Raw genomic sequence first — 12,261 nt, 5'->3', positions numbered from 1 at the left:
AAATGAAGGAACACATTGCAGCATTGCACACACATTAAGTAGCATTGTCCTCCTTTTGTGTCTGTAAAGAAAAGTGTGAAATGCAAAATAATACAAAGTTAAAAAGGTTAAAATTCTGTATGATTTTAAAACTACTAAAATGTAGAACATTCATGAAATTACCATGTTATGGTTTATTGAGTTGAGACTACTAAAATGTGGAATTCATGAATTTGCCATGTTTAAAAAATGCTTACAATGCTAAGTGAAAAATAGCCGATCTACAAGCTTGTGGGTCTGCTATTTCCTAAAATGTGTCTTTATTCCATTTAAAGGACTTAAAATGGTTTATTCATTTTAAATGTTTAATTCATTTAAAATGTTTAAAATAATTTACTTTAAATAACTTGTTTTAAGGCATTGATTGGTTAAAGACACTTTTGTTTGCCTAAGGGCTGTAATTGTTTTAAAGCATTTATTGTTTTAGAGCATTTATTGTTTTAAGGCATTTATTGTTTTGGAGCATAATTGTTTTAAAGCATTTATTGTTTTGGGACATTTATTGTTTTAAAACATTTAATGTTTGAAACCCTAAGTTTTGAAAACCCTAAGTTGTTTAAAAAACACCCTCATTTTGTTGTATAACGGCAATGTTGTTAAACCTTGTTTCTTTCTGTCTTTAAGGTTTACAACCTGTCTGTCTGGCTGTCTGTCTGTCTGACTGACTATGATTGACCAATCAACAAAAAGAAACCAACAAAAGTGAAATATAAGAGTTGGAAAAATAAAGAAGTTGATTGAGTTTAAGACTGAGTTGTGTCCTTGTATTGGGTTGGAGCTGAACTGTGACGAACTTGACAGTTGTAAACCAGCAGCCCAGCAACAGGACAAGAAGATAAAAGGCTTCAGAAAGTCTAGCAAAGGGAGCTGATGAAAAGTGTTGCGGAAACAACGAAGAAACCTGTGAAAGTCAATACTCAACTTCCAGGATAAAGATAAAGAAAAGGAAGGAAACCTCTCACTGATCAAAAATGGCGGAGGATGCTCTTGGCAAAACAATGGATCAGTTAAAGAAGGAGAGGACTGTCGCAAAAAGCTGCTTCACCAGGCAGGCCAACTACCTCAGCAGGAAAGCAGACAGTTTAAATGAGTTGGAGCTCAGAGAAGAATATGCAAGACTATCTGCTGATGCACGGAGGGTCATTGGAGCTAATGATGATTTCAGGTCTGGGCTACTAGCAGAGGTTGAAGCCAAGGCAAAGGAGGATGAAGAGGCAGAGCTTGATGAAGATCAGGAAGAATGCCTTGAGAAGGTCACCAGCGACTGTGAGAAAAGGTTGGATGAAGTAAAAAGGCTTGTCCAAACCAACATCTGGACCAAGTACGGACTAGATGAGATGGACGCTGCATTCAGAGAAGCTGACAAGGCGTGTGCACATGCATTCACAATACCAGTGGAAAACATGAACTGTGAAAACTTTGAAGTCTATCTACTTTTGATCGAGAGACTAATCAAAGAGGCTTCTAAAACTTTGTCAGACTGGGAGTCATGGATCCCCACAATAGGAGGCAGTGACTTCAGGAAGAATATCAAGGACCTGAAAAAGGCCAGCAATGATCTCGAAGCTAGAAAGGCTGAGTTTGCCAAAGCACGGACGGTTGAAAGGCAGGGTGCAGCAGCCCCCACTGTGAAGACAGAACCAACCAGACATTTTATGCCACTTGTGAAAATGAAGCCAACTAAACTGCCTACCTTTAGTGGCTGCAAAAGAGATTTCCACCGCTGGAAGAAAGACTGGGAGAGCCTGCAAAGACAGGGAGAGCCGACAGGTTCACAAGAGGTCAAAAAGGTCCAGCTCCTTGACAGCATGGATGAGAAGATGGCCAAAGACCTCAGACTGTCGACCTACAACACAGCTGAAGACATATTCAGAGTGCTGGAAAACAGGTATGGAAATAAGTCTACCATCGCTGTGGAAATCATTGAAGAGCTGGAGAAAATCCCACCTGTGAAAGGAAACCAGCTAAGGAAAGTGGTAGACCTAATCCAGACAGTAGAGAAAGCCCTCTCAGACCTAACTGATCTTGGAAATACAGGTGCCCTCAAGAACCCACTTGTGGTGAAGTCCATTGAGAGCAAGCTTCCTGAATTTGTGAAGAGGGACTGGCTTGTCTTCATGGTTGATGCCAACAATAATGTCACTCAAGATAACCATTTCGACATGTTGCTCACATTCCTCAAGAAGCAGGAGGATATCTTTGAGAGACTGGATCACCTGAGGATAGTGGACAAGTCCGAAAAATATGATAAAGCAGAATGGAAAGGGAACAGGAAATATGCCTCCACCAAAACCACAAAGAAAGATGACACTGAAGATGGGTGTATTATCTGTGGAGAAGAGAAGCACAAAGACAGGATTTTCTTCTGCAAGAAATTCAAAGGACTGAAGCTGTCAGAAAAGGAAACGGCTCTTAAGAAGATTGGTGCATGCAGGAAATGCTTGGGGTGCCACAAGAGGAATGATGACGGCTGTAAAGATTATTACCTTTGCAAAAACAAAGACTGCAGAAGGGATGGCTCCTCAGACCACCACTTCTTTCTCTGCCCAAACCCAAGAGGAGAAGCTAAGAGAGGCGACAATGAGAAGCCACGGAACGACAGCAGGAACAAGAACCTAACCGAGGAACAGGAAAGGTTCTTGAGCGAACTCTCCCCAGAGGTAGCAGAGAGGTGCAGGAAGGCGTTCACCAACAAGACCTCCAAGGGAACTTCTACAAAGGACCAGATGGGTCTTCTAAAGGAAAGTGGACTGCGAGAGCTTCCGGTTTTAATGATGTTGATGGAAGTGACTGCTAATGCAGGCCAGAAGATTGGAACCCTGGTGGACCTGGCGTCAGACACCAACTACATAACGCATCAAGCAGCCGACAGGTTGAAGCTGAGGAGTGAAAAGGTCACACTAGTTGTGCATGGAGTCGGTGGCATGACGAATAAAGTAGCCACAAGGAGATATCTTCTCAGGATTCGAGTCAAAACCTCCAAGGGAACAGAGAGGGCTCATGAACTTGTGTGCTATGGCCTGAATGAGATTGCAAAAGTTCACCGGGTAGTCGGACCCGAGCAGCTTAAAAGATTCTTCCCAGAAGTCGCACTTGAGGAGCTGAAGAGACCTGAGAAAATTGAGTTGCTCATCAGTCACAGAGAAGGAAGACTTGCCCCACAGAGGGTGAGAGCTGTGGGGGACCTTGTCTTGTGGGAAAGCCCTCTAGGAAAAACTGTGGGCGGAGCACACCCTGATCTTCTTAAAGAAAGAAATGTGGCTGCAAATAAGTCAGAGACTCATTTCGCTCGTTCTATGAGAACAGCTGGTGTCAAGTATGAGGAGATCCCTGCTAAAGGCCCCTTCAAAATAGAGACAGTTCACCAAGATGACGCCATGGTTGAGGCCAGGTACACAGCTGCCAGTCACAGAGACTTCCTAGAGTGGTGGAAGAGGGACAGCATCAATAAGCTGCAGAGAAAAGCTTTTTCAGCAGTGGTGACGAGAGCCCAGGGAAAAAAAGGCCGTGGAGTCGCCCCTCAGGATCATCCCAAAGTTGAAGAGGAGCCTGAGGCAAGAAAGATTGCTGACCTGAGTCACTCTGTTCTCCGCTCAGACACATCTGAAGAATCTGATGAGACCTTACAGGGAAGAGTGCGTACTGGCTCCGTTGCCAAAAGCCTTCTGGATGTGAAGAAGTTCAGCAGTTTGTCCAGACTGGTTGGAGTCATAGCCTGGGTCCAGCGAGCTGCTTACAAATGGTCGGACCTGAAGAGCCAGGCCACAAAGCAGGCAAAGTGGGAGGCAAAACCTTCAAATGAAGAGCCCAGAGCGCGAGATGTCACGCCTGACATCCAGGCCAAAGCCTGGGTGATTAATAGTCGAAGAATAACCAAGAAAGGAATCGATGGCTGTGTGACATGTCAAAAAGCAAAATCGAAGCAATGTCAACAGATGATGAGTGACCTCCCACCAGAGCGGGCAGAACCAGCAGCTCCATTTGAGTTCACCGCCGTGGACCTGTTTGTGCCCTGCAAAGTCAAAGACAAGGTGAAGAAAAGAGTGAAGCTCAAAGTCTGGGGAATTATATTCAGCTGCATGGCGTCCAGAGCCATCCATGCTGATATTGTCAGAAGCAAGTGGCACACAAGAGAGAGGAATGTTGCTGTTGGGGACATTGTTTGGCTAGCTGATCAAAATGCCTTGAGAAGTCAGTTCAAGTTGGCCAGAGTGATCAGTGTGAATCCTGACAAGGAAGGCATTGTTCAGGACAGGACATTTCCAAGCTACCCGGTTATGACGAAGAAGCAGGCTAACGAGGAAATCATGAGCAAGAGGACCAAAGCTAAGAAGACCACCAAGATTCCTGCCACAATTCTCCACGGAGATGTATTCCAGTGGACGAGCAACATGGAGGAAAGGTGACAGTCTCAGGGGAAGGATGAGGTGACCTCCTTGGGTTCAGTAACCAGGAGCTCAAGTGGGAGGTGTCAAGTCAAGACTCAGAAAGGGAGCTTTGACTTAGTGGTGAGAGCCTAGGGCAAATCCTCTTCCTACTGGCTCAGGCATAGTCAGAACTGAACTACACCCCTGCTCTACTACTGCCCTGCTCCACACTACATTTCCCAGAATGCAACAGCAAAATGGCCGCTCATTACCTGATCAGAAACACCTGAAAAGGAATGGAGGTGCTCAGTCAGTATACAAACACACTTCAAAGAGGAGAGAAGGAACTCTCAAGTTCTAGAAGAAGTTCAGCCCAAAGATGCCAATGGTTGGTGAACTGTTTATTGACTTTGTTTTGCAACTGCTTATGTGTTTGAAATGTGGCTTATAATGTGTTCATGGTTAACTGGCTAAGTTTAAATGAAGGAACACATTGCAGCATTGCACACACATTAAGTAGCATTGTCCTCCTTTTGTGTCTGGAAAGAAAAGTGTGAAATGCAAAATAATACAAAGTTAAAAAGGTTAAAATTCTGTATGATTTTAAAACTACTAAAATGTAGAACATTCATGAAATTACCATGTTATGGTTTATTGAGTTGAGACTACTAAAATGTGGAATTCATGAATTTGCCATGTTTAAAAAATGCTTACAATGCTAAGTGAAAAATAGCCGATCTACAAGCTTGTGGGTCTGCTATTTCCTAAAATGTGTCTTTATTCCATTTAAAGGACTTAAAATGGTTTATTCATTTTAAATGTTTAATTCATTTAAAATGTTTAAAATAATTTACTTTAAATAACTTGTTTTAAGGCATTGATTGGTTAAAGACACTTTTGTTTGCCTAAGGGCTGTAATTGTTTTAAAGCATTTATTGTTTTAGAGCATTTATTGTTTTAAGGCATTTATTGTTTTGGAGCATAATTGTTTTAAAGCATTTATTGTTTTGGGACATTTATTGTTTTAAAACATTTAATGTTTGAAACCCTAAGTTTTGAAAACCCTAAGTTGTTTAAAAAACACCCTCATTTTGTTGTATAACGGCAATGTTGTTAAACCTTGTTTCTTTCTGTCTTTAAGGTTTACAACCTGTCTGTCTGGCTGTCTGTCTGTCTGACTGACTATGATTGACCAATCAACAAAAAGAAACCAACAAAAGTGAAATATAAGAGTTGGAAAAATAAAGAAGTTGATTGAGTTTAAGACTGAGTTGTGTCCTTGTATTGGGTTGGAGCTGAACTGTGACGAACTTGACATGGTGTGTGCTCTCTCATGCTTCATGACACCATTATGTGTTTATCTTTTCCATTCTCTCTCTTCTACAATCTACACACGCACGCACGCACGCACGCACGCACGCACGCACGCACGCACGCACGCACGCACGCACGCACGCACGCACGCACGCACGCACGCACGCGCGCCTGTCCTCCCACTGATGTTTGTGGCTGAGCTGCTAACACGGAAACCTGCTGCAGCCTGTTTGTTTGCATTATTGATTTGAAACGCAATGACCAGGCCAAGGCAAAATAGATGTAAATCACAGCCTGATAGTGACTGCACGAATGTGCGTGCGTGCGTGCATGCGTGCATGCATCCACCAACACACAATTTTGGCTACCACTACCTCTCCCATAGAAACAAACAATCCCAAACACACCAATGCAAACACATGCACGTGCGTGTCGCACACACACTTGATTCTTCTCAGCCTCATGATCACGCAACAATTACATGCAGGGATAACCCTGAAACCCCTGAATACCTCCTCACTTAAAGACATAAAGAGCTAGAGGGACGTTAGCACTTGACCTTTCCCCGGCAGATTTTCCCATTCATGCAAGTGGAAGAACGTGTCAAAGAGAAAGAATGGGAGAAAACCCCTATGTACGAACAGTATATGCATGCACAATGCATAATTCCATGCAAGTGAGCATGTGTGCATCCACGTGTGTCAAGACATGATGTTTTAGGGAAGACGCCATTATGGGAGGAGAGCTTGTTTCACTGCTGAGTCGGACAGCACCCACACACAAGTCACGGTAATACTTGTGTGTGGGTTTAGTTTTATACTCTGTCGAACAACGTGTCATGTGCCGGCTGAGCTTGTAGATAGGCTAGTTTCGGCACATGACTCCGACGTACGTCTAAGTATAATTCAGGCTAGAGGGAAGAAGAGAGCAGGAAGTAACAGAGCGAAAGGGGTGAGAGAGGGGGGTGTTTGATGACAGTGGGCTCCAAGTCCCAGCTGTGCTGTAGCAGAGCTGTATTATTCCCCAGATGGGACCCTGTAAAGGCTGCTAGCGGAAAAGGTGTTAATGTGTCACTTTGAGAGACATACCCACAGATACACACAGTCACACACGCAGCCACGCACGCACATTACTCACACACACACACACACAGGAATGCATGCACATGCAGTACTGTACTTTACATATAGTACACACACACAAGGAGAGTGGTGATAATAGTGTAGTAGTGACATACCCCCCCACTTACACTCGAGCACCCCCCCCCCCCAGTTACACACACACACACACACACACACACACACACACACACACACACACACACACACACACACACACACACACACACACACACACACACACACACACACACACACACACACACACACACACACACACACACACACACACACACAGTGGTGATAATAGTTTTTAAATGTGTTGCTATAAAACGCACACACATACACACATACACGCACGCACGCACACACGCACACCTTGCTCAGACACAGCCGTGGTGACAATAATAGATACAGTGTTTTAAATGGACACAAAGGAGTGGTCATCATATGTTCTATTCAGATGAGTGTCTTTCATGAGATGATTAGCCACTGCGCGTTAAGCACACAGACATTCCATAATGATATGAGATTACAGATAGGCTCTAACGATATCACCGGACAGACTGTTTATTGCCTTCATCAGTATTTCTATAACAGCCTAGTTAGATTGTGATTTGTTAGCGGCTTTATCGCAATCATACTATTCTTTTGTTAATACAAATGAGATAATAATCGTCACGTGGGATACATTTTGCAATCATATTTTAAATGTTCTCCAGAAGTGAGATTAGTAAGATTACACTATGGTGGACATTTTTATTTTGTAACCCACACCACAGTTTGGAGGGGGACAGGTCATATGGGAGAGATGATGCGCGACGGACACAAACTTATGACATTGGAAGCGGTTGGTAACCGTTCTACTCCACTGAGCTTGTGAGGACACCACGGAGTCATTTTTATTTATACACCCACCGTGTTTAGGGATCAGCTCTCACGGGTGTCCTGGTAGGAGATCCTGAGAATTATAGGAGGCAGATCCCATGGGAGAACAACTGTCATTGGCTAATGAGCTCTAGTATTGTAATTGGTTCCAGTGCCAACAAGGTCATTCTTTCTGGTGTCACAGCAAGGAAAGACGGGCTCTGCACTGCAGCGGGTCTCGAGTGTCCAGGTCAAATGCATAAAAGCAGTCACATAAAAACATTACAGTATGTACTGTAATTGGGGTGATATCGCTTTGGATGTGGGGCTGTCTCCATGGTGATTGTTTTTTGGCTACCTCTGCCATTGGAATTAGTTCATGTTTTCGCCCCAGCATGCTCAATGATGGCACTGGTTTGTTGCATGGAGTTGATGTAGCTGCATGGATGCTTCATGGTGCGTTGGGATAAAACGTTGGGCTAAAACGAAGCTCGGCTGACGGTCATTGAAAACAAAGACTGCCGATTGTGTGATACAGAGGTATTATTGGTTCGGAGCTTAAATCATGATTCGATGACAACACTGTAGTTATGATTGGAGTAAGACCGTGATGCATCATCTGGTCTGATTTCATCCCCGCCCAAAAAAATCATAACTCAGATATGGTGAACAAAGTTTAAGTGGTCTAACTCTACAATTCAGTTAAACATAGTTACATGTTTTCAGCCATCAGTTCTTACTATGCATAATGTTTTTAGAAACAAATCTTTGAATATCTTTCACAGGGTCTTTAAGTAGAGTACTCAAGTACTCTACTTAAAGACCCTGTGTAAGATATTCAAAGATGAAAAGATGAAGTACAGTAATAGTACATTTACTCAAGTAAATGTACTATTACTGTACTTCATGTGGCCAGCCAGTCAGTCGTCTATGATCTATCTATGGCGTACTGTATCACTCCAAATTTAAGATTTCAGCCCGATCCGAGCCCCACATTTACATGATAGAATATGTTGAATTAAAAAATATATATAAAACATTATGTGGGGGAAAGTACTACTTTGGCTTGCTAGCAGAGTGCACAAGAAATGCAGTTCTGGACAAACAGACAAAGACACAGACAGAGACAGAGACACAGCTCTTACAGGCGGTTAGAGCTACACAGTAAAAAGATATGTCACGCCATCCATGTTTATTAGGTTGGCATGGTTACCCGATATTTCTGACCAGAGTGTGTGGAGACCAGTCTGGGGCCATGTGGAACCATAGACTGTAAAAACTAGAACCAGGGGACCTGGTACTGCCAGACCCCTAGTGGTTGAAATCTGAATGGCCGGGCTTCGCATGACGCGTGTCCTTCTATGTCCCTTCTATGACGAAAGGGGGACAGACTTTTTTGGCTGGGGCCAGGGGACAAAGTGACATACCATGTATGGAGAAAACAGATACAAAGCCTCATGTAAGCCCGACCCCTTGGGTCTGGCAAAATATGGAAGAATGGAGCTGTTACGTCACCCATTGGTTTCTACAGACCCGTTTTGAGGCCATCTGTTTTCCCGAAAATGGAACCGGAAAACGAATGCTATTGGGTGGACGGGAGTAAGGGAGGGTCTTCCCTCAGTAGAACCAGTAGACGCCCCAGAAGCAAACTCTACTTTATCATCAATTAAAATATTTATGGGACCATAATTTACAAAATGCATATCACATATAATTATTTATGACAATGTGTACTAAAGTAATAAAATCAAGTGTAAAGTCCAGTCAAATACCCATTGCGTTTAATGCCATGAAGTCTTCTGAAACCAGCGGGGGGGGGGGGGAATAGCGACATCGTCTAGGGCTTAGAGGGTGTCGATAATGCAGTTCTCAATAATCGCCTAGAGTCTAGGCCATTAATGAGAACTGCAGCATTTTCAGTACTCCCACATTGGCCTCATTTCCAGCCGCGAATGCTTGCTGCAAGTGTGGAACTCCATATTTGGACAAAACTGACATCACAATAAACTATTTGAAGATGTAAAATTTGACAGCTCAGCCTAAAAGCTGACTACACACAGTGTGAGGAACATAAAAGAAAATCTGTCTTTGTGGCAAAGTCTAGGTGTGTTGTTGTGCATAGTAGCCAAACCGGTCGCCTGGTGAGGGCATCCAGAGCCACACGTTTTTTTCCCCCTCCGGTTACGGAGGTCTACCGGACAGAGGAGCAATGGAGGAGTCCCTTAACCACCTGAGCAATTCAGACGCCAGGTTTTTGGAGCAGGTCCCACGACCAGGAGAAAAGGAGGAGATGCTACCCAACAGAGGAGGAGAGGCAGGATGCGATGATAAACGTAAGGAAACCAGACTGTACTGGTGTCGCTTCGCCATTCTGACAGTTTTCAGTTTGAACTCTTTTGTCAACGGTTTCCAGTGGATCCAATACGGTATAATCAATAATATCTTCACCCACTACTACGGTGTGACCAGTAACCAGGTGGACTGGCTGTCTATAGTCTACATGGTCGCCTACATCCCACTCATCTTCCCTGCTGCATGGTTGCTTAATAAGAAGGGCTTGAGGCTAACAGCACTGCTGGGGGCGGTCTTGAACTGTCTCGGGGCCTGGCTGAAGTGCGCCAGTGTGCACCCTGATCGCTTCGCCGTGACCATGATGGCACAGATCATATGTGCCTGTGCCCAGGTATTTATTCTTGGCCTGCCGTCCTGCATCGCCTCGGTCTGGTTTGGTCCCAAGGAGGTATCGACCGCGTGTGCCACGGCCGTGCTTGGGAATCAGCTAGGTTCAGCTATAGGCTTTTTGTTGCCACCCGTCTTGGTTCCCAACACTCCAGAGGACCTGGGGCAAATGGGAAGTAACATCAGCATCATGTTCTATGGCACGGCCATTGTCTCTACTGTCCTCCTCATACTCACGGTCATAGTAATAAAGGACCGTCCTCCACTTCCCCCCAGTCATGCTCAAGCAGTGCTGCCTGATTCTCCTCCAGAGGACTACTCCTATAAGGAATCAATAGTCAACCTCTTCAAAAACAAGGCCTTCACACTACTTCTCATCAGCTATGGAATAATGACTGGCTCCTTCTACTCCATATCTACTCTTCTTAACCAGATGATCATGGCTTGCTTTGAGAACCAGGAGTTGAATGCAGGACGTATTGGATTGATTCTTGTGGTAGCTGGCATGGTGGGCTCCATCATCTGTGGTCTATGGCTGGACTACACCAAGACATACAAGTGGACCATTCTGATAGTGTACTTCCTGTCATTTCTGAGCATGTTGGTGTTCACCTTCACCCTGCACCTCAGCAACATCTACGTGGTCTTCTTCACTGCCGGAGTACTTGGTTTCTTCATAACTGGCTATCTCCCTCTGGGCTTTGAGTTTGGAGTGGAAATCACCTACCCTGAATCTGAAGGAACCTCTTCAGGTCTCCTCAATGCTTTTGCTATGCTGTTTGGGATTATTTTCACACTGATCCAAGGCAGACTGACGACCGACTACAGCCCTCTGGCTGGAAACATTTTCCTCTGTGCCTGGATATTACTAGGAGTATTACTCACAGCCTTGATCAAATCGGAACTGAAAAGACACAATATCAACATAAAAGCACACAGCAACCACTTGAAACTCCCTATTGAGTGCCATGCGGAGGAGTGTCCTTCTGAGACAAAAACCAATGGAGAAGCTCCCTCGAGCCTGCGAATATGGAATATGGAACATTGCATGATCAAATAATCAGGCCAATTGATAGAGGGCATGTCATGTAACAAAACACGGCAGAAACTGCTAATGAAGCCTGATGCAATCTAAATCGTGTACTTTGCTTGTCTGGGACACTGCTCTGTAACCCCACAGGATGTCACTGAACCACATGAACAAAAATACATTTGCACACATACTGTACAAGGTGACTGGTGTCTAAGGGAAGGCCAAAGGCTGATCACTCTAGAAGAAAGAAACTCCCACGCTCCGTCTTCAGATGCAAGGGTTTTTAATGGGGAACATTGTGAAGCCTATTGGATATTCACTTTACAGACATGTCACCTAACTATTCTTGAACGTTATGCTATGATGTTTTTTTCTACAACAATGATTTAATGAAATTTTACTCTTTTATTAACAAGCTTTTTTTTGCCTGTCCATATATATTATAGCTTATACTAATACTCACGTATTAGATTGTATTGGCAGTGCGCTCAGTGCTGTATATCCGAACGCACCTATCGTTTTTTTCCTCCTTTATTTTCATCATGTCCCTTTTCACCTTCAGGGACAGATTCGAGGAGACAGGTTTATGAAGCTTGATGTGTTTATTATTTTCTGCATGGCATTTTACTCTCATTATTACTGCTAATATACCTACCATGAAACTGTACAGCTGTTTTTGATTACACCCAAGTTACCCATATACTGTATATTGCTTACAAGTGCTGCTATTGTTTGTGACTAGATGGTTTCCATATTGACATTATGTAATTGCACATGATATTTTTTAACTAATTAGTGATGTCATTCGGTGGAGTGACCTCATTGGTCCACCGTAGGTTAGACA

The 12,261-nt window shown here is 43.8% G+C and overlaps 1 protein-coding gene across 1 annotated transcript; it reads left to right on the top strand.

Moving 5' to 3' along the window:
* Positions 1-9,914: 9,914 nt before the first annotated feature.
* LOC311061669 (choline/ethanolamine transporter FLVCR1-like) lies at positions 9,915-11,444 on the top strand (the record flags this gene model as incomplete). The annotated part of the gene is made up of 1 exon (XM_084080359.1): positions 9,915-11,444. The coding sequence occupies one exon, from the start codon at positions 9,915-9,917 to the stop codon at positions 11,442-11,444; it is 1,530 nt and encodes a 509-aa protein (XP_083936485.1).
* Positions 11,445-12,261: the final 817 nt, after the last annotated feature.

Source organism: Gymnoscopelus microlampas, assembly GCF_963454915.1.
Source record: "Gymnoscopelus microlampas genome assembly, chromosome: 15".
Lineage (NCBI taxonomy): Eukaryota > Metazoa > Chordata > Actinopteri > Myctophiformes > Myctophidae > Gymnoscopelus > Gymnoscopelus microlampas.
This window is presented reverse-complemented; position numbering and strand designations above follow the sequence as displayed.